The 21609-nt window shown below is 43.2% G+C and overlaps 2 protein-coding genes across 4 annotated transcripts in view; both read left to right on the forward strand.

Annotated features, from left to right (window-relative positions):
* Positions 1–19663, forward strand: part of LOC103357790 (FERM, RhoGEF and pleckstrin domain-containing protein 1) — a 61651-nt gene extending 41988 nt beyond the window's left edge. Inside the window, exons 13-27 of one of the 2 annotated variants that reach the window (XM_008282495.1) lie at positions 209–1382; positions 5122–5309; positions 6231–6320; positions 7771–7904; positions 9498–9579; positions 9666–9903; positions 10014–10144; positions 10283–10351; positions 11285–11374; positions 11667–11749; positions 12525–12637; positions 12878–13041; positions 16869–16976; positions 18184–18335; positions 18426–19663. In XM_008282495.1, coding sequence (XP_008280717.1) covers positions 209–1382; positions 5122–5309; positions 6231–6320; positions 7771–7904; positions 9498–9579; positions 9666–9903; positions 10014–10144; positions 10283–10351; positions 11285–11374; positions 11667–11749; positions 12525–12637; positions 12878–13041; positions 16869–16976; positions 18184–18335; positions 18426–18507 — 2898 coding nt within the window. In that variant the 3' untranslated portion in view covers positions 18508–19663. The remainder of the gene's footprint in view (positions 1–208; positions 1383–5121; positions 5310–6230; positions 6321–7770; positions 7905–9497; positions 9580–9665; positions 9904–10013; positions 10145–10282; positions 10352–11284; positions 11375–11666; positions 11750–12524; positions 12638–12877; positions 13042–16868; positions 16977–18183; positions 18336–18425) is intronic. The other variant, XM_008282494.1, reaches the window with a different exon arrangement.
* Positions 19664–20862: 1199 nt separating this feature from the next.
* Positions 20863–21609, forward strand: part of LOC103357791 (dedicator of cytokinesis protein 9) — an 83047-nt gene continuing 82300 nt past the window's right edge. For both annotated transcript variants that reach the window (XM_008282499.1, XM_008282500.1), the window contains exon 1: positions 20863–21103. In XM_008282499.1, the coding sequence (XP_008280721.1) occupies positions 20987–21103 (117 nt within the window). In that variant the 5' untranslated portion in view covers positions 20863–20986. The remainder of the gene's footprint in view (positions 21104–21609) is intronic.

Raw genomic sequence — 21609 nt, forward strand, 5'->3', positions numbered from 1 at the left:
GTGCATGTGCATATTCTGCAGCACACAAGATACAAACCTGCTCATCAAAACCGACCCGCAGGGTACTCCACAGTTGGTCAAAAACTCCACAGGGTATTGTCAGGTCAGGCAGAATTAATTTAGAATCCCAGCTTTTAGTCATTATTAATAATGAATAAAATGTCCTATTTAAATTCCTTAACCCTCTGCCTCTGTCTCCGGCTGTCAGAGTGGTGTTCCCGGGGACAGAGTCGACTCCCCCGCTCGGCGTCATTGGAAGGAGTCGGCGCTGGTGAGCGCAGAAGACCCGTCGGCTTCGCGGGCGACGAGGCTGAGTCCTTCCCACCAGAGAAACGGCCACGAGGACAGAGCGGGGTCTGTGTCCAGGACAGAAGAAAGACGGGGCTCAACACGACAGACCCACCCAGAACATCTGAGTACAGGTCCAGCATCTCGAGCTGCTAGAGGCAGCAGCTCCTCCATCCCCTACATTGACTGCAGTGACATAGATAGTGAATATTTCTTGGGCAGGGACCTGGCTAGAATGTCAAATCACAGCTGTAGGGAGCAGGCCATGCCTCGTCGGGGGTCTGGCTCTGGGGGGATAAACGGGGCTTTGCAGGCCCAGCAGGAGCACTTTCTGGGTAGGATGCGGTACAGGGAGTCCCCCTCCCCTTCTAGAGCATCACTCAACATGAGCTATGAGTTAGTCCAGTCTCCCAAGCAGTCATGCCAAAAGGTTGATCCTGTCTATAGCACAATGGGAGACATCAGTGTCCATACCAGAGAGAGGCAGAGCAGCAGCCCTGTCACAGTTCCTCATATGATGAGTTCAAGGACTGTCGCTGCCAGTCCTGCCATTGACATCCTCCACCAGGCACCTTCCATCAGTTACGCCGAGCAGAACGGCTACAGCCCCCCTCAGTTTAATGACGGTAGATGCTCCCCCGGCCTGAGCCGATCTCCTCGCTTACAGAAGCTCCACAAAGTCCGTCACCACCCTGACACAGCCCCAAACCAGGGAACAGTCTCACCAGGGCAAGAGTCGCGTCCCGTCCTGTCTCGGGCCGAACGCATGGCTGCTCTCGAGCGCCGCATGATGGCCAACGGCCTTTCAGCACCGGGCAGGTCTCGGGCCAGTCTGGGGCAGAAACGATTGGGACCAGCTGGTGTGGCACATATGGGAGCAGTTCAGATGAACGAATGCGCCACAAGTGGGTCAGAGTCCAGTGAGTCTGAGGTGGAGAACAACAGGGGCAACAGCAGCAGCCCTTTGATGTTTGGTAATCCAGTAGAGGCTAATTCTAATTCCCCAATACCCAGGAACAAGTTTTCCTTTGGCAGCCTCCAGCTGGATGAGGAGGCGGACGAGGACGGTTGCCATGCCTTCAGCGATGAGGATGGCGGACAGATTTTCAGCTGTTAGAGCACAGAGAGCTTTAAACCATCTTTGAGAGAGTTTGAAGGGTTTGATCTGGGCCCAGATGGCATAATGGTGTCCACTGGGTGACAGATTGTTTCTGTCAGGAGACTCCTCAAGTCTCCACACTCCATTTTGTCAGTAGTTTCCTTAAGCACAGCACAGCACTACCTACTAAGAGCACTTTCCCAGCATAGCTTAAGTCCCTCTTTGCACGAAAGAAGGAGTCTTTTCAAGGTCAGCTTGTTTGCTGGATTGAGGGGTTTTAACGTTCAGCATCCCTGTTCTTTAATTATATTATTATGTCCTTGCAGACAAACACGTGTGCCTTGTTAGGATTCCACACTTAATAGATACCAATTTTAGAAATACAGAGACTAAATCTGTGGGTCTGTTTATATCATGAGGTTGATTACACTGTTGTTGAAGGCTCATCTCAGTCTCTAAACCTCAGATGCCTTATAAATTCCTATAAGAATTACACATTTTGTTCCATAATTGTCCAGAGATGGATCTCATTTGACAAAGATGGTCATTTTTTGTACAGTTTTTTTTGCATAGCACAGTTTGTGCTCATTCTTAATCTTCTGTGGAGCCTGAAAAAGACCTGTTGGTGTATAATTCTGGCAGTAATTGTTAGCTTTCTAGGCATTTATTGACAGTAATCTTTTTGGTCCCGTTGTGTTAATAATACCGCTAATGCAGCATCTGGTGTGCGACTGTTGGAAGGAGTTCTGTCTGAGATGTTTGATGTCTGAGTGGAAAACTAATCCATACGCTGCGAACGGCAACGCGAGCATCTGATTGGTATTCAGTATTGTTTATGTTTACAATATCATCCCTTCTTCAATAGCTTGGAACAAACTTCGATTTGCAAACGTGTTCGGAATAGATAAGAAACGCAACAGAGGGAGTCATAGCATCACAATAGTTTTGTGAGTGTTACCTCATAGAAAGGCCAGCAGCGTCTCTGAATGTAAACTTGTGTTGCGGTAGTAGTTTAGCCACTCCACAAACTGTTTGTGGTTCACTGTCGACATTCCCCATCCGCACTTGACTTGTGTTCGAGTATCGCCGGCAGTAATAACCAAGGCCACGGCGTCCGCAAAGTTTGCTGTCTGCTTAACAAAATGGCACTGCACTTTTATGTTTCCAGTCTTCTTTTGCACTCCTGTCTTCATGTTTATTTATGTTTCACCTGTTTAAGGAAGCAATGTTCTTTATGTTACATTTCTGTTCTTTCTTTTTTTTTCTCTTTCTGTCCAATGTAAGCACTTGTCTGTCAGCATGAAACTGTCATAACTTGTCTGTTTTTTTTTTTGTTTTTTCCCAACTGTGGCTGCGTGTAAACCCGTTCTGTCACTCACTACGTGTGGTGTAAAAAAAGAAAGCAAGAAAAAAAAAAAAGCAAGATTACCAGCGTCTGGGTTCCCCTTTTCCTGCAGTGATCCAGCTAACCGTTAATCATTCCAGAGGAGAGAGAACATTGGGTTATAGATGACAGGAGCTCGGGAATAAACAGGAAAACGGAGGCAGGTTTTAGAATCTGTGTATGTGTGTGGACTGCATGTGTGAAAGGCAGTTTAAGGGCAACACCTCAAAGCACAGAGTCTCTCGGCTCATCCATCACAGTCGGCTGCTTTTGCGGCGCTTCCAGACAGTTTTAGCGTCGGCATTAAAAAAACATATCCGAGTGAGATACGGTGGTCTTATTTGTGTGTTTGAGTTGCAGTTAGTTGCATCCGTCACGATACATTGGAATCTACCTTTTGCGTGATTTAATCGGTATCACTGTGAAATTAGAGCTAAGATGCTTTTTATTAGGAGTTACTGGATCACTGCAGGGTTTAGGAAGCCCTCTCTGGTGCACAAAGCTCTCCCATAGACCTGGAATAACTATCAGCCGTAGCAAACAAAATATTCTGCATTTTGTTGTTAAACTCTCACCCATATAAACTGTGTGTTGCATTGATGCAAAGTCCCAGGTCTGTGGAAAAGACTTGTGTATGCGTTTGTGTGTGTGCGTGTGTGTGTGTTCTCAACCACTGGTGTCCTTCAGGGTGTGTTTCCAATGCATGCTGCGCTAAACCAGGACGGCGGCGTGATGCACATCATGCTGCTCTGGCCTTGCTGCTCTCTGCATGTACTCTGCTGTATGTACTGTAATATACAGGTAGCGCTCTCTTTCACTTCACTGTGATTTCATCATAGCGTTATGCCGTAGAAGATTTGGAGAATGTTCAAACAGATTGTAAGGTGTATAAATATACAGTATTTTTACAACTCGCTGTGTCACGACGTAAATTTAATGTAAAACTGATTTGTGCTCCATTACTGGATAATGTGTATTTCCTTATTACCATCTTGTGACGATTTTATCTCAGCAGTAACAGAATCAGAACAATAAGCTGTTTATTCAAACACCTATTTTTATATTAAATTATAGATGAGGCCTAGAAAATAAAGCATGAAGTCACATTTCTTTTTCTACTCTTTTGATCTGTCCCTCTCTCATTCATTCACTCACGCTGTCCCTCTAGACATTCTCTGGGCTTTAGCCTTGTTATGCTGCTTTATAATCTTTAACAATGTATTTATGTTACACTAGAGTCAATAAAGGCAATAAAGTGAGATTTTCCAAATCTACTTTTTGAGACCTGAGCAGGTGATGTTGACTGGAGTCTGGTGCTCACTGTAGATAGTAGAATTTTCCCTTTGTAGTGTTGTGTAGTGTAGTGACTGTCTGTACATAAATCTTACCCGCACTCACTTGTAGAACTCTTGCATGTTCGTCTGTCCTTCCCTCAGTAGCGTTTCGATTAAATGTCGATGCCGGTGTGTTGAGCTAATTGCAACCGCGAGCTGCGCTGGTGTGTTTGTGCCGACGCACCAGAAAACAGCCGAGGGAGGTGGGCAAGTTGCAGCTAAGACATAGTAAGTAAGCTAAGTGAACATTGCCAGACTAGATGACACTAAGTAAGCCGTTCCACTTGATCATCCGGCAGTATGTGTCTCAGCTTGCGTATTGATTGACGTGGTACAAAGGCTGCCGGAGCTGTCTGGGCTGTAAAGTGAGTCATGGCTGACTTTTCAATTTCTCCAGACAGATCTCCCCCTCCCAAGCTACACCTCACTATGTTTTATTGTGCGGCAGAAGAAGGCTCTGATTGTGGGTCGAACAGCCTCTGTGAATGACTAAAGGAGTTTGGTATGGCCTGTAAAGCAGCCCATTGGGTGAACTCTGATATGTTGGATGTTATATATCGAACGCTGGAAAGTTTAATTGGTACCAAAATGTCACTACAGTGTCTTTAGAATTGGACTTTTTCTGCAGAGCTGTATTTCCATTATCATTAATATGCTGATTAGATGATTTATCAATTACATCTTCACTCTACAAATGTCAGACGATAGTGAAAAATGTCACTTTTCTACAGTTCAAGGTGTTTCAAATGTGTTGCTGCAGCTATAACAGTAAAATAATCCAGAGAAAAAGCAGACACGTTTGAGTAGCTGGAAACAGAGAATGTGCAATGCAGATTATTACTATTATTAGTCACAATGTTCCAAACTCCACCCATCTGAGAGCTGAAGTAGGAGAATGCAAATGCTGGCAATCTTTCCCCCAGATTTGTTGTGCTGTTGTGTTTTCATGAATATTTGAATAACTGCAAACTAACTTTTTCTTCTCTGGTTGTGACCACCGTACGATATCCGTGCAGGTGTGGTTTCCAACAGCCCTCACCTGTCCGCCTCCCCCGGACACTCCCACGCGATGGTCAACGGTCAGAAGACGCTGGAGCTGTGCAGCCACAGTCCCGACGGCCGGCAGCCTTCGCCCCTCACCAGCCCGCTGCTCAACGACGCCTGCAGCGTTCGCACCGACGACGAGGATGAGGTTCGGAGGAAGGTTTGTAAACAAGAATCGCTTCAATAGGTTGCTTTGTTTTCTGAGACTTTTATTCTCAAGTTATGCTTCAAAGCCGCTGTCATGTACTCAAAATAGCGCTGGACCTAAATAAATCCCCCACTGGGACTGAAGTCTAGTATTTTCCTGTAAGGAGAAATGGGTTATAGACGGGCAGCACAGATGATGAGGCACCAAACAACCTTAAAAAGCAACAAACTCAAACAGAAGGCCCTTTGTCTAAAGGTTTCCTATTGCAAAAGTTTCACATAACACTATTGAAGGAGTACCATCAAACATATAGCAAACCTACACAGACACACATAGGCAGTGACTCGGACATCTGGCAAGACTCCAGACACTTGTCGTCATATTTTAAAAGCAATTCAATACTTGCATTGTGCTCCACGCTACTGTCAAAGTATGTTTCAAATCAGAGAAAGTCATTCTAATCTGTAATATTCTCGCACCAGGCTCCTACAATACTGAACTACCAGCCTTATAAGTTGAGGCACAGATGATGAGGCACCAAACAACCTTAAAAAGCAACAAAATCAAACAGAAGGCCTTTTGTCTAAAAGTTTCCTATTGCAAAAGTTTCACGTAACCATATTGAAGGAGTGCCATCAAACATATAGCACACCTACACAGACACACCACGGACATCTGGCAAGACTCCATACACTTGTCGTCATATTTTAAAAGCAATTCAATACTTGCATTACGCTCCACGCTACTGTCAAATTAGAGAAAGTCATTCTAATCTGTAATATTCTTGCACCAGGCTCCTACAACACTGAACTACCAGCCTTATAAGTTGAGGCCCAGATGATGAGACACCAAACACACTGTTGGACTTGCTCATAGTCACATCATCGAGCTGTTTTTGTTCACTACCTCCTCTCTGCTGTGATGCCTTTGCAGAGGTTTCCAACAGATCGAGCCTACTTCATCGCCAAGGAGCTGCTGACCACAGAAAGGACGTATGTGAAGGACCTGGAGGTGGTGACTGTGGTAAGGACAGGCCACGTCGCTCGCCAACACGCCGCTCCACTGTTTGTTTTCTGCTGCGCCTGTCCTCTGGGGAGAAAACATTGATTATTCCGGTTAGCTGCTCCATTGCAGAGCGCCCGCCAAAACACAGAGTCGGGCAGTGACACGGGGATATTTTGGCAGATGCGATTTCATTTTTTATTCATTGCCCACACTCTGAAATGCATTTGTCTGTCTCATTCAAGCCCGTGAATACTAAACCGTGTTTGTCTTTTAAAGAGATAGATGGGTTTAGCCGCATGTTCCCTCTGCATGCGACTCCCTGCTTCAGTCAGATTTCATTGGCTGGGTGAGAGCACATGGACAGCGTTTCATCTGATAATATCTCAAAGTAAACGCAGCTGAAAACAGGATATTAAATGTGCGGCGCGGCTCCTTTCGGCTGCAAACACGGAGGATGTTCTTATGAGGCTGTACTGAAGCACCGCTGTTGTCTGATTGGGCACGTGGAGAAAGTGCATCGCTCCTTCTATTGGCAGCTTTGAAAGCACCAGCTTCTCTCGTCTTGCAATTTTCAGAGAAGCCTTTCACACATCTCATAAATATTTGGGTTGGCTTGTGTCCTTGTTCTTTTTTCAGCTGTGTGTGTGTGCTCTCGCTCTCTTTCCATGCTGCTTGGTGCTGCTGCTGTTACTGCTGCTGTTGAGGGTGAAGTCATCTGAACAACAGCTGCTGCTTCTTCTCCATGCCCTTCTAAAGAACACTCATTTTTCCTAAAACCCACTTCCCTTTCCCATCACGTCGGCTAAATAAAGCTCTTTTTTTCCCCCCGACCGTGGTAAACAAACACAAAAACATGCAACGTTTGGATCCAATCTCGCTTAATGAAGCAATAGCGTTAAGAATGACTGACTATTGATTCTTCTATTCATCCTCGGCCCATTAAGGGATTTAGAGACACTTAAAGAGATCCTATGATCTTGAACAGGTCAGCATTTGTGAGAAAGGATAACTTTTTAACTTCTTAACAAGAATGAGACTTCGAAAATATCCCTCCTGCAGAGTAAAGAGACTACATTTGCATCGCAGTTTAATACCTAATTTGTCCACTTCCCTGCTGCCTGCGATGTCGCTTTATCTGTTAAAAACAAGGGAACACTCTGGAAGATCCCTGTGGTATCTCTCTTAATAACTGTGGTATTACAGTCGAGTCAAGTCCTTTTTTTCATATTCAGTCCAAAATTACAAATTTGCCTCAAGGGACTTTAAAATCTGCACAGCACTCTGTCCTACTGTTTAGATAAGATAAAGTTCTAAAAGCAAATTGTTGTAGTGTGACTGAAGGATTTCCTCTCCAGTTTACAACTTTGCCTTAAAGATGGCCATGTGTCAGACTTCTGTGTAAAATATGTTCACCAGTAGGTTTCTCTTGTGTGTTTACTAACCTGTATGCATCTATCTGTATTCTCAGTCTTTCCAGAGTGCTGTAGGACAAGATGAGGCGACTCCAGACTCCTTGAAGAACACCATCCTCTCCACGTTCGAGCCTCTGCACAAGTTCCACACAGGTTTTCTCAGGGAGGTGGAGCAGAGGCTGGCTCTGTGGTAAGACCAGATATTCCCCTGCGGGGGTTCAGAACGAGCCCAGCGATGTTGTTGGTTTGGTTTCGGTCCAATTTATCACAACTGCTGCCCCGATTTTTTTTTGGATTTTTTTAATGAGATTTATTGGCATTTAGCCCGAGAGGTCGACCCAGTCCCTTCAGATGACCCGCGGAGCTACCGTCTCCATGGCAACACTCATGCTGCACCATAGCCGGCCTTTTTCTTGCCCGTGGCTTTCTGCTGTCTGATCTCCTTAATGATGTTGTGCTTTATGTAGCACACGCTGAATCTCTCTCTCTGTCACACACTCGCAGACATGGAGACAGTGATGCATAAAGCCCGTCAAGATTAAAATTTACGGCCATTAACTGCAGACTGTTCTTTTTATTTCAAAGTCTATGGAGGCCAGTCACAGTCGTTAGAACTCCAAATTAAAGCTGAAAGTGATATTGTGCTTCACTCTGCTGATAAGAGCCACATTCAAATGTGTATGCAAATTATCCGGCATTACATGTGTCTCTTTTATGGCTTTGCATATTCAAACATTATAGTAGATGTGGGCCTTTGGTGTTGTGGATGTAATTAGAAAGCTGTCCGTCAGAGATGAGGTAGGATGTGCTTTACAGGCTGAGTTATGTTTCCCTCAAGCCCCTGCTAAAAGGTTATACCAAATTAATAAATATTCTGAGTAAGTCCAGTAATGGCAGCCCCATTAGTCTGTACCATGTATGAGGAATGTCGGGCTCAAGGGAGACACCTGCTGGTGGATCTCTAAAAGTTGAAGGAGCCCACTTTGACGTTATTGGATTTTTTTTCTTGAATGAAGTAAAACTCATCCATCCATCCATTATCTATACACCACTTAATCCTCACGAGGGTCGCGGGGGGGCTGGAGTCTATCCCAGCTGACTTAGGGTGAAGGCAGGGGACACCCTGGACAGGTCACCAGTCTATCACAGGGCTACACTTAGAGACAGACAACCAAGCACACTCACATTCACACCTGCGGATAATTTAGAATCACCAATTAACCTCAACATATTTTTGGACTGTGTGGGAGGAAGCTGGAGAACCTGGAGAGAACCAACGCTGCACAGGGAGAACATGTAAACTCCACGCAGTAAGATCCCGGGTGTCCTCACCGGGACGCGAGGCGACGGTGCTAACCACCAAGCCACATTGCAGGCCTCTGAATAACCACTAAGTTTTAATTGCTTTTATATAGTTTTGTTGATTAATTTACTGTCCATTGTGACAGTAACAAGATGTGTTTATGTAGCTCAAAGAGAAGAAGTGCTTTACCAGGATAAAGAAACAAAAGGAGTCTACAATACATGCATGTTACATGTGGATTTTACACATAAAACAATCAGCGATTACACATACACATGAACATATATTGATCTAACTAGGCTAAATGGTTAAAAATGCATGCAATAAAAATACAGAACAAGTAGTACAAAAAACTAAAATATAAAAAACTATAAAACACTGATTTTGAAAGACCAAAGCTGAGATGCTCAAACAGCAAAAGCTTGACCTCAAAAATAAACCCACAACAATTCACAGTTAAATCATGTTTTTCTGTTTCAGGGAAGGACGCTCCAATGCGCACATTAAAGGAGACTACCAACGCATTGGAGACGTCATGTTGAAGAACCTCCAAGGTTTGAAGGTGAGGTGTGACTTAATGTAAAACTTTCGTACATCTTTTAATTGCATTAATGCATCGCTGCTCACATCAAACAACTGCGTCTGTAGCCCCTGACAACAAACCTGAACAAGCAGTCGGAGGTTCTGCTGGAGCTGGAGAAGGCGTGCAAAGCGTCTCGCAAGTTGGAGGGTCTCTGCAGGGACTTTGAGCTGCAGAAGGTCTGCTACATCCCCCTCAACGTCTTCATCCTGCGGCCTCTGCACCGCCTCATTCACTACAAGCAGATCCTGGAGCGTCTGTGCAAACACTACCCAGCTACTCACGTGGACTTCAGGGACTGCAGAGGTGCCACACTCTGGCCTGAGTTCATAGAAGCACATTTGAGTTTTCTAGTGCAGCAAAAAATGATCCAAAAGTGTTTGTTCAATGACATCCAACCTGTGTTTGGCCTGTAGCTGCTCTGGCGGACGTGTCTGAGGTGGTGGATCAGCTCCAGGCGAGCCTCGTCAAGATGGAGAACTTCCAGAAGCTGCTGGAGCTGAAGAAGGATTTGATTGGCGTTGACAATCTTGTTGCTCCTGGTCGGGTGAGTTTAAAACCGACAGGAAAAATGTTTTGGTTCTTTAGGTTTCCCCACAACTACATTATGTTTCTACTCGTGAAAAAGCGACCCCACATACAGTACAGTGACTAATGAAATATGTGTTTCTTTTTCTCTTCTCAGGAGTTCATCAGGTTAGGTTGCCTCAGCAAACTGTCAGGAAAAGGCCTACAGCAACGAATGTTTTTCCTGGTAACACCCCGATTTCTTCAGTTTATGTCACTAATCTAATTATTTAGCCGAGTGATCTCAGCAGAAAAACAACCCTCCTTTTATCCGTTCCCGCTATGCGTGGCTCAGATGGTGTTGGCAGATGAAGTGCAAATGCAGATGAAGAGAAGAGTAACACTTGTTGCTTTAAACTTTGATAGCCTCACACAAGTGGGGTGGTTGCTTCTATACTATATGAACATGGAGATTAAAAAAGGAAAGTGTATATTAGTGGTGGGTAGTAAATTTTTAAACAAGGCAGTGTTTAGTATCACTCCCTCTTGTGGAACATTATCACTACACTGGTGCTAAATATCCTTTAAGAAATCCATTTAATCGGATTCCCAGGATTTGACTGATTCATGACTACTTGTGGTGTTGCTGATCAAATAAATGTAAACAGAAGTTAACTAACCTGCAGTAAATAAGACGAGGAAAGCAATTTAGAAAAAAAAAACCTAAATTAACACTGTAGTAAATTGAATAATGATCATAAAGTACACACACAATGATGCCACAATGCAGTGAATAAATACACAATTCCTGCTTTTTGCCTTTTTAGGGGTGTATCTTGTTTAGCTACACAAACATTGTGATGTATCATAGATGATTGTCTTACAGTGAGTGCGAATATCGTAACAGTATCGTATAATGAGGTGCTCCACTCCTAGTATGTATGCTGGAGAACGGTGTGTTAGAATATTTATCATTTCTTTGCTGTTTTTCTTCCGCTAACATTTTCAAGTTCGTGATTTGTCCAGGCGGCTGTTATGACATGTTTGTTCCTTGTTAGATTTATATTTATTGGATTTCCTATATTTGGTTTAGTAATATAAACATCAAGCAGGCTGGCCGTCATTTATCTAAAAGATTGTTTATTTACATTGTGTTTTTTCTGTCTTTCTCCGCCGACAGTTTAACGACGTCATTTTGTACACGAGTCGAGGGATGACGGCGACCAATCAGTTCAAAGTGCACGGGCAGCTGCCGCTCCACGACATGACAGTAAGTGCCGCGTCTCTCGGATCGACGCCGAGCTGTCGCCACGTTATCATTACTGGACATAAGCTGCCTCAAACGGCTGAACTGCGGCCCTTTCAACATCTACCCCCCACCTCAACACACCGTCATCACACAGACTTTCAGGACAGCTACACATGTCCTCCTCTCTCTCCCTCATCTCCTTTTCATCCTCACTCACTCTCCTTCTCTCCCTCTCTTGTCTATTTTGGTCTTTGCTGTCCTAGATACCGCCGCTCTCTAATGTCTTTTCTGTGTCTCTGTGTTCCTTCTCCAGATCAGAGAGAGCGAGGATGAGTGGGGTGTTCCTCACGCCTTCACACTGGTTGGACAACGACAGTCGGTGGTTGTGGCAGCAAGGTAAGACCGGCGGCTGTCACAGCACGGACGCATAAAGTTAACCCAAAGTGGCTGTGTGCATCTTTAGGATTTCAGAGTAAAGACAAAAAAAAGACATGCCTTATTGGAAAAGGTTTGGGCTGTAATGTTTCCCTGTCAAGAATCAAGAACTCATTAAAATGTCTGTAAACAAAGCCGTCCCGGCTATCGTCTTGTAAAGGAGAGAAGAAGAAAAACCAAACATTCATCTGCTCATCTAGGTCACCTTTAGTTACAGTGAGCTCACTGCAATTAAGCTTTATGGGCAGAGTCACTGATGTGAGGTCTCTCTGCCCTCTTAGACTCCACTGAATCTACAGTCTTACCCTCAGATTGCATCCTGAGAGGAGGACGGCAGAGGAGGCTGGAAAAAAATACTACTGCTAATTGCTAGTTTTTGGCAATTTATCTTTATTTAACCAGAAAAAGATGCTGCCAGTAACAGACGTAGCATAGTGGAGAAGCAAACAGTATCTCTATCACTAAGAATTAATGTGATTTTAGCAAATAAACTTTAATACATTTCCATTTTTTGTTTGTTGATGAGCTTTAGTACGCCCTGCCTTCATTTTGCTAGTTCATTTTCCATCTATGAGCAGATGGTGTCTTGGTTAAAGGAGAATTTGGCAGGACACCTGGACTAACCAAGATCAGACTTGTAATATTCTTGTTCTCTCTCTGACCACCAGGACACCCTGCTGTGACTTGTGTCTGCTTCGCTCAGCGTTTTATCCATTTTGTGTGCTTTTCACTCTAGTTCGTTAACAGAGATGGAGAAGTGGATGGAAGACGTAAAGATGGCGATAGAAATGGCCAAAACCAGCAACGGGCCTTCATCTGACCTGCTGACCAGCAACCTGACAGACAACAGTAAGTTACAACGTAAACAAACAGCCGAGCGTGACAAGTCCGCTTTGTTCGATGTGAAAACGAAGCAGCGAAAAAACATAACTGTCAGAAAGTACGTATGAGTAAAATCCACACCGACTGAAATCCCAGATGCTTTTTTTGATCTGATCTGACACTGTTTGTGTTTTAGCGCCTCTCTCTTTCCCCTCCACCCATCACCCTGCTCGTTGTCTAGCAGTAACAACCTCCTGACTTTCCCAGAATGCCCGGAGGACTCCTCGGTGGAGGCAGAGTCCGAGGACGACATGACAGCTCCGCACACCTCGCTGGAGAGGCCCGCCCCTCACCGTGGTAACACCATGGTGCACGTGTGCTGGCACAGGAACACCAGTGTGTCCATGGTGGACTTTAGCATAGCTGTGGAGGTATCGGCCAAACCTCAGACCTGCCCCCTCCCTCCTGCCTCGCTGTTTTCTTTCTCTGTTTCTGAGTCTGTGCCGTATCTGAATGCACTTTGATGACGTCTCAGTGGGAACAGTATCCTCCTGTGCTGCGCTGCGCCTAACCTGTTTCACACAACAGTTTACTAGAAAACACTTTTATGAGTGATTTGGGAAAAAAACAAACAAAAACAGCTTTTATTGTGAAATCAAAAACAGATAAAACCCCAATAAAAAACAAAAAAATAGAAAATCTAGGTGGCTTCAAATCAAAGCTTTTGGATGCTTAGTGACGTAAAATTTGCTAGAGAATCTCTTTAAAGGTGCCCCGTGAGGTTTTCTTGCAAACGAAAGTTATGTCCACACCTTCAAAGAATACATCATGTGTCCTAGACTTTAACAAATATGTCAGAATGTATTTCTCTCCGCATAAAAGATTTGAAAAGTTGATATTTAAACCAGGGCTGCAAGGTGGATCGGTGGTTAGCACCGTTTCCTCGCAGCAAGAAGATTGCTGGTTCGCATCCCGGGATCTTTCTGCGTGGAGTTTGCATGTTCTCCCCGTGCAGCGTGGGTTCTTTCCAGGTTCTCCAGCTTCCTCCCACACAGTCCAAAAACATGTTGAGGTTAATTGGTGATTCGAAATTGTCCGTAGGTGTGAATGTGAGTGTGCTTGGTTTGTTGTCTGTAAGTGTAGCCCTGTGATAGACTGGTGACCTGTCCAGGGTGTCCCCTTAAGTCAGCTGGGATAGGCTCCAGCCCCCCACGACCCTAGTGAGGATTAAGCAGTGTATAGATAATGGATGGATGGATGGATGGATGGATGGCAAACTGTTTCTTATTTACACATCTAGCAGTTAGAGAGCTAAACTATTCTTAATTCAGATCCATGTTTGTGTCCGCTTGAGGATTTAAATCCAACAGTCACTCTTATTTAGCTCTGATTTTGTCTAGTAACTCCTGAAGGAAACACCTGGCTCGTTGAATGCTAAATGCTGTAAAACGCTTGGCGATGAGCAGGTGGTGTACTGAGGGATTTTAGAGCTTTTTTGCAGAAAGCTGTACAAGAAGAATGATGTTAGTGAACCAAAGCAGTACATTTGCAGATGAGTAGATTCCTAAACAACTAGTTGTAAGTGTAATACATTCATCGTCTTAATCTATTTTTTAATCATGCATTGTTTACACTTTATCCTCTCGGTCTGTGTTGTTCAGTTAGCACCACCAACTGTAAATCAGCAGAATAGCATGACTCCTTGACTCCTTTTTGCTGCTGCTGGTGGATACAATCCCCACAGGGCACCTTTAAACTGATTTGCTTTTTAAAAATCCAGCTATCTTCCAAAACAAAACTGAAAGTGAACCCTGGAAATTTTGCATCAGTGATTGTTACAGCTGTTCATTCTCTGTATTTAGAGCCTCGGCGAGGTCACTGTTCCCACTTTTCCCTCCTTTGGCTCAGCAGCAGCCAGCGTGATGTCCTAATCTAAAACTGTGGCTTTCCTGTGTGGTTCTGTCCTTTTTCTCCCTTTCCTGGCACTTAAAGTCTATAAATAGAGAGAGCAGTACGTAGATGTGCTAAACGTCCTCATCTCACATTAACAGAACGGATCTTTTTTTTTTTTTGCTTTTCGGGACGTAGCCTCACTACGACCCAGCTGCGTCCTGAATCTAGTTCTGCTCTTCCTCTGTAGCTGTAACAATGTCCTCTTCACAGCCTGGACACACCGTCGGCCTGCGTGTTAACCCCTGTCACTGCATGCCTGTGTTTCACCGACTCAGTCTCTGTGTTTCTGTCCCTCCCCCTGTCTGTTTTTTTTCTCTCTCTGTCTTTCTTTCTTCCTTTCTTTCTCTTTTCCCCATACGTCTGTGCATTCCTCCGTGGTAGAGGAGCCTAGTCCAGTCAGTGAGAATAAGGCCCCCCCGGTGGGGCCCCCGAGTGGCCAGGGACCAGTGCCTCTGTCTGTTATCTGCTGGTACCGTGTTCAGAGCCTCTCCTTTAGTGAATCCTGCAGGAGTCTAGAGGTAAAGGAGCCAGGCAGACAGGAGAGGCCCTGTGTATGTGTTTACTTCAACTGCACCACAAGAGGCACATTTAATAGAACAAAATAAAACGGAATTAAGGTTACACCAATGCCTCACACTGACATATTGATTGGCTTTATAGAGACTGAAGATCCAAAATTAAATATATCGTAGAAGCACTGTGATAATTAGACGCAATATAGTGCAGTGGGGCCACAAGCTCTTGCAAGCTGTTGTCTCAATTATTCTTTTAAAGCAGTGATTCCCAGCTGTGCATGCAGTTGTCTGGGGGGTTGATGTTCAGATAAAAGATAGCAATAATTAAAAACATACCCGCACATTTGTCTTTAAGACAAAATAAAGACACGAATGCTTTATAGCGGTGTTGGGGGCCTGAAGCACCTTTTAATATACTGTATTCATTTTCACAGTTACAGCATCTGAACACTGCATCCAAGGAATTACTAAGCAAGCAGGGAAGTCATCAATCATCAGACGTGTCAGATTAATTTGCAGCCACTCAAATAGGTTTAACAAGGAAGTACAGAATCAAAGAGACACTGCATTTACATATGAACTTGATTGAAACGATATCTACTCTTATATATGAGGTGTTCTCAAGATTTGGTTCCTAAACACTCAAATTTGTCATAAATCAAAGGTTGAACAGCAGGAGGCGATATAACACTAAACCTAAAGCCATGGTGGCCAGAAAAAAGCTGTTAAAGGCACCGACAGGCTGCCAGTCGAAGGGCACAAGGGAATCATATGTGAGGAATTTGGACAAATAAGACATTTGAGGAAACATTACAGCGCCACGTTTTCACTGTTTTTTGGCATTTTTAGAATGTTATTTTTTTTTAATCAACAATTAAAATAATTATTAGTTTCAGCCATTTAATGAATCTTCATCGAACCAAACTCCATTCAAAAAAGTTCAAATTTTAATCCAGACAGTGAACATTTATGACTAAACCCAGATTTTTAGCTTCAATTTGGTCGCCTCCAACAGATTTTAGAATCAGGATACTTTTTTAAAAAAATAAAAACTAAATTCTGCGATTGCAGCTTCTTAAATGTGAATATTTTCTTCACTTTCTGTATAAAAGAGTCTTCATTCTGCACAAAATCACCTTATAAAGTTAAGTTGATGCTACTTGAGCTGACTAAAGCTAAATAAATCAAGTGAGTATCGTCCAAAGTTAGTTTTTCCTTCAGTGAAATATATCCTCTGTGTGCTGCAATCCCTCTATTACAACTTAACAAGCATTTTTTTCTAATAAAGACTTTAGTAGATACTTATTTGATATGACAAACTTTTAACTGCTGAAGCTTCATGTTAGCTTCGTATTAACTTTGCAATATATTTATCCACAGAATCAGAAATCATTTATACTGGAAACATGTTAGGAATATATCTAAATGTCCACTGTTGATTTAAGGAGTGATTACAGAAAGTAAAACCTGTTTCAGTGTTAATATGGGATAGAAAAAGTAAAAACTATCTTTTAAATAGGTCAAAATAATTCAATGGAACACTTTTGAAGATAATGAAGAGATTTGTTTCTGACTCATCTAAAGAGTAGTGAGAGTACGTTGGATAAATAAGGTTGGGAATCATTATTTTAGAGAATAAAACATGAGAAAGACACAGTGCTTAGCAACAGTAGATTTATAGTAGTAGTTAAATTTCATGATTACTTTACTAGAGCTCTTTCACTGTTATGTGTGTGACTTTTTATCGCTTCAGAATCTAACTTGCTGTCTTGTTTCGTTTTTCTCGGTAGAATCAGCTATCGGGAAACTTACTGAGGAAGTTCAAGAACAGCAACGGCTGGCAGAAGCTCTGGGTGGTTTTCACCAACTTCAGCCTGTTTTTCTACAAGTCTCACCAGGTGACGAACAAACGCTCTCGAGTCCTGCTGTTTGCCCAGCGAACATACCGCCGTCCTCGCACTACGCCAGTCAAAGTGTTTGTTTTTTTCTCTCCTCTGGGCTTTAAAGCATCACAGCTCAGTGTAGAATATCAAATCTGTGTGCAATATTAGAGGTGAACACACTTTCCCATGCAGTTTTTTTCATCTCGTCAGAAGGATGTTTAGCGGCTGCCTTTGGACTAAACAATTTTTATACTACAAGAACCAGCAGTCGTCGTGCTTTTAAATTCAGCACGGACCACGTGTAAGGCCATATGAATGTATAAAACATGCATGAGGAGCTAAAAATGTGTTTGTAGGTTTAAAAGTTGTGTTAAGTTATGCCGCTGAGTTTACACTGAGGTGCACAGCTATGTAGCAAGTTAAACATACTTCCAGTGGGGCGAGCAGATGGCCAAGTCGCCTGGGTGCACACCATGCGGGCACGTACACCCGCCTCTAGTTCCTGACCTCCTCTGCACCATCCCTCTCAAAAAATATAGAGAGAAGTGCTTGGAACTAAATGTTTTAAAAGCATACTTCAATTAAAGGAAGACGACAGCAGGTTTTACTAAAAGCCGCTCAGTGATGCTGGTTACAAACTGGATAAAGATGTGATGTCATGAACATGACTCACACCAAAAGTATTGTAAAAATAAACTAGTTCGATAACAACAAAACTTGATTCATAAAAGTGTATTGCAGCTATCAGATCAAATGCATTATTCCTCATCCCCACAGACTTTCTATTCAGATTTAATAGAAAACATTATCATGAATTTCTCTTCATAATTGCACCTCTCACAGGCCACAGACCAACTAAATGAGGGTCCATGCAGACCAATAAGTGCCAGTAAAGTAAAATAAGTATTAGGTTGTAACTAAATAGTACATTTTTAGGCCCAGATGGACGTAATGCTGAGTTTTATGAAGGTTTTATAGGCATTTTATTTCAACCTCTAGTTATGTGAAATGATTCATTTGAAGCTGTTTTACTCCTCCATCCTTTATGGCCGTAGTTTAACAGAAAGCGAAACTCCAGGAGGCATGACATATGGGCATTAATATGGAACGGAATAAGGGTTGTGTCAAATTTTCTCAGATTTACTTGAATAGGTTATCTCATATTACTTGTGGGATTATTTAAACAAAATTTCGACTTACTGTTCTCGTCTCTTTCCTACAGGATGATTATCCGCTGGCCAGCCTTCCACTGCTGGGTTACTCAGTCACCATCCCCTCCGAGTCTGAAAACATCCACAAGGACTACGTCTTCAAACTGCATTTCAAGTCCCACGTCTACTACTTCCGATCAGAGAGCGAATACACTTTCGAGAGGTGCGCCGCCTTCACCGTCCGCATTCACATTTTTGCGGTTCTGTTGCAGATGTTTGAGGATTAATATAAAAAGCTTTTCTCTGCCCACAGGTGGATGGAGGTGATCCGGAGCGCTACAGTCCCCTCAAGTCGCGCTCGTGTCCTGAACAGCAAAGAGCCCCATCCTCACTGAGTCGGCTCAACCTCGTTTCCATACGCTGTCTCCTTCGGGTGGCATCCGCCCGTCCTGTCCCCCTCCGGACTCTTTTCTTTTCTACGCATATCTGGGACATTTGTACATGTGTCCATGCACATTTGGTGCTTTTTAATGCTTTAATGGTGACATGTCCGCTGGTTTAGACTGCATCAGAGACTGCATTTTTGGCATTTTTACTCTCAACTCTGAAACCTCTTTTTAAGGATGTCATTTTATACTGTTTTCTAATGGTCTGAACCACTTCCTATCTTTCTGGTTTTACATTTTGTCATTGGTTGTTTTTACAGCAGGAACATGTTGATATAGATACCCAGCATTCTTTCGTAGATGGTTAAACTATCACTGCATTGTCATAAACATTTTTGTCTACTTGTTCATTTTAACTGAAAACGGCTGCTTTGAAAATATCCTGCAACTTCAGTGCCAAACTGGTTTATATCAATGTCCTCAACTTTTTAATGCTATTTTGTTACAACGGGGATCAGGATCGTCCTCCTGTATAACGTGAAATTTTCAAATCATATCAAACAGGCCACCCTTTAACGATCAACGCTCTGTTCACACCTGGCCCAGCACAAAGTGTTGTTGTTGTTCAAAAGAAGGAAATGAAAATATGAAATTATTTTATTGACATAACCCTAGGATTGATCACAGTGTGGCCAGGAGTAGCTGCCATCACCTCTAATGCCATTTCAAGTAAAGTAAAAATATTCTATTTGCTGATCTTTGTTGTATGAATACTCTCAGAGAGTTTTGCTTTTTTTTTGTTGTTTTTTTTTAATTAACTCTGAAGTTCCCATTCAGCTGGATGAGAAAATGTGAGACGTGTTCATAATCGCTGTATTATGAAGGTAAGTGTAATTGAAAGCTTTAAAGATTATGTGTGAAACAAAATAGAAACTTTCAGTTCCAAGCGTTGTTGCCCTCACTGAACTAGGCTGCCTCCCGTAAACAGAACCTTTTTATGGGTCTGAATGAATGGAAATATGCATTTGACAGGGTTTTGCAGTGAAGTATATGAGACGGAAAACCTCAGTTCGGCTTGGAATTGCTGTGTTTTTTCCAGATAACAGAGAGCTCTTTGGAAATGAAAGCAATAAAAAAAACAAAAAAAAAAACTTAATCAAACGTAGATTTTTGTGGCTTCTGTTTTTGTGTGATTTCTTAGTGCTTGTAAGGCGGCTCTGCAGTGTGTTTATGGCTGTGACCTACAGATGGCATCATCGATCAAGAAAGTTAGTTCGGTCAAGTTGATGCTCTGCATTTAACTCTTCTGAATCTGTATTTGTCTCAGTTGCAGCTGGGTGTCCATCGAGAAACATGCAAAGCTGTATCACAAGAGGATGATACCAGTTTATTGACGATTTCTTATTATATAAATGAAACTACTAGAGTTTGCTGTATGTGCACAACTGGGTTTCTCAATCTAGTTTTACAGACACTACTAGAAGATGACAAGTAAAGAAAAAGATATAAAATGTGAGTGTGTAAGACAGCAGAAAATTATAAAAACTAAATGTAAAGCACCCTAACTAATATAACTTGCTGCCATCATGTGAGTAAAACTGTATGCGGGAAGATATACTGTGTGCAGATCATAAGAAAGGCTTCTCCTTTTCTGAAAAAGAAAACATACTTACCACAAAACTCATTTAGAAACAACTTTTTGCAATAGTTAAACCTAAGATTTTCAGTAAAAAGCAGCTGAACTCCACTGTTCCGGAAGCTCTTTAGACGACATGACCTGGATGACTGAGAAGTTTTGTGTTTCTTCTTATGGTGTCAAAATTTTCTCTAACAGTAAGGTTACTTTTGGCATTAAGTGATCACAAATTTCAGGTTAAGTGCAACAAAAATAAGTAGTAAGACAAATCTGATTTCCTGTTGTAGCTAAATGAGCAGGTTGATTGTTTGATTATCAGTCACATAAAACAAAATATTATGTTTGTCAGATGCCAGAAGAGTTGTGTCACTCCAGTGGTTTGTTCTGTGATTTCTGTGGTAATAAGAAAACATTCAGTCATTCATAGTGGAGCTGCTTGCAGTCCAAAGTCCAGGCCCAGCAGTCACACACAAGCCTGGAGTGGGCAGGCCTTTAAGCCGGTAAGGGGCGGAGTGCGCTGAGGAGAAAACAGATTATACACCTCCTGTCTGGCGCTGGACGACCAATGAAACACTCCTCAAAAGGGAGACTTTACGGTGACAACAATACAGCCGACAGGAGAAGGCAGAGCTAAGGAATAATGCGGCGCACGTTGGGTTTTTGAAGAGCGAAAACTGAAACGAGGTGTGGGAGTGAATCAGCAGCCGCACCACAACATGAGCCAACTCCAAACTCGTGGTGCGCACTAGCGGTGATCGGGGAGGGGGGATAGAAGCGATGATGAATTTTCTCTAAACTTTTGCTGACAGAACGCGCGGATTGGATTGATTGGATGCGAAGTGGTGCGTAACGATGGCCACTCCAGTGCATCCGGAGACCAGGAAATTTACGCGGGGTCTGGGGAAACCTGGCACCGCGGCCGAACTCAGGCAAAGTGTCTCGGAGGTGGTGAGGACGTCCGTGCTGGTTGTAAGTACACACCTTAACTCCCCCCTTCTCCTCCTCCTCCTACACCCCCTCCTCCCCTTCCCCCCCCTTAACTCCCCCCTTCTCCTCCTCCTCCTACTCCCCCTCCTCCCCTTCCATGTACCACCGTGGTCAGTGCCATCGAGTCCTTGTGGAGCGGGGAACCACCTGCGTTTATTTTTACGCACAGTTTCAGTGGAAAGCAAAGGGGGCTTACGGGCTTAAACACTACAGGTCTTACTATGACTGAGTGATCCTGACCTGAAAATAAGCGAGAGTGTGATTTGGAGTGAATGAATGAGGGTGTCTGTGGCAGAGACAGAGAGAAAGGAAAGATTTTGCTAATATTTTGGGTGCATATATAGCACAAAACAAACAACTTACTCTCTTGTTTGTAGTTTATACAGATCATGTGGGTGCTAAAATTACCATAAGTTTCCTGATGTGCTTCACTTTCATTCTCACCCTGCTGACTTTAGAGCTGCTGGGTGGGAAAACCTTAAGGTTGA

This window comes from Stegastes partitus, unplaced genomic scaffold, assembly GCF_000690725.1.
Source record: "Stegastes partitus isolate 25-593 unplaced genomic scaffold, Stegastes_partitus-1.0.2 Scaffold274, whole genome shotgun sequence".
Lineage (NCBI taxonomy): Eukaryota > Metazoa > Chordata > Actinopteri > Pomacentridae > Stegastes > Stegastes partitus.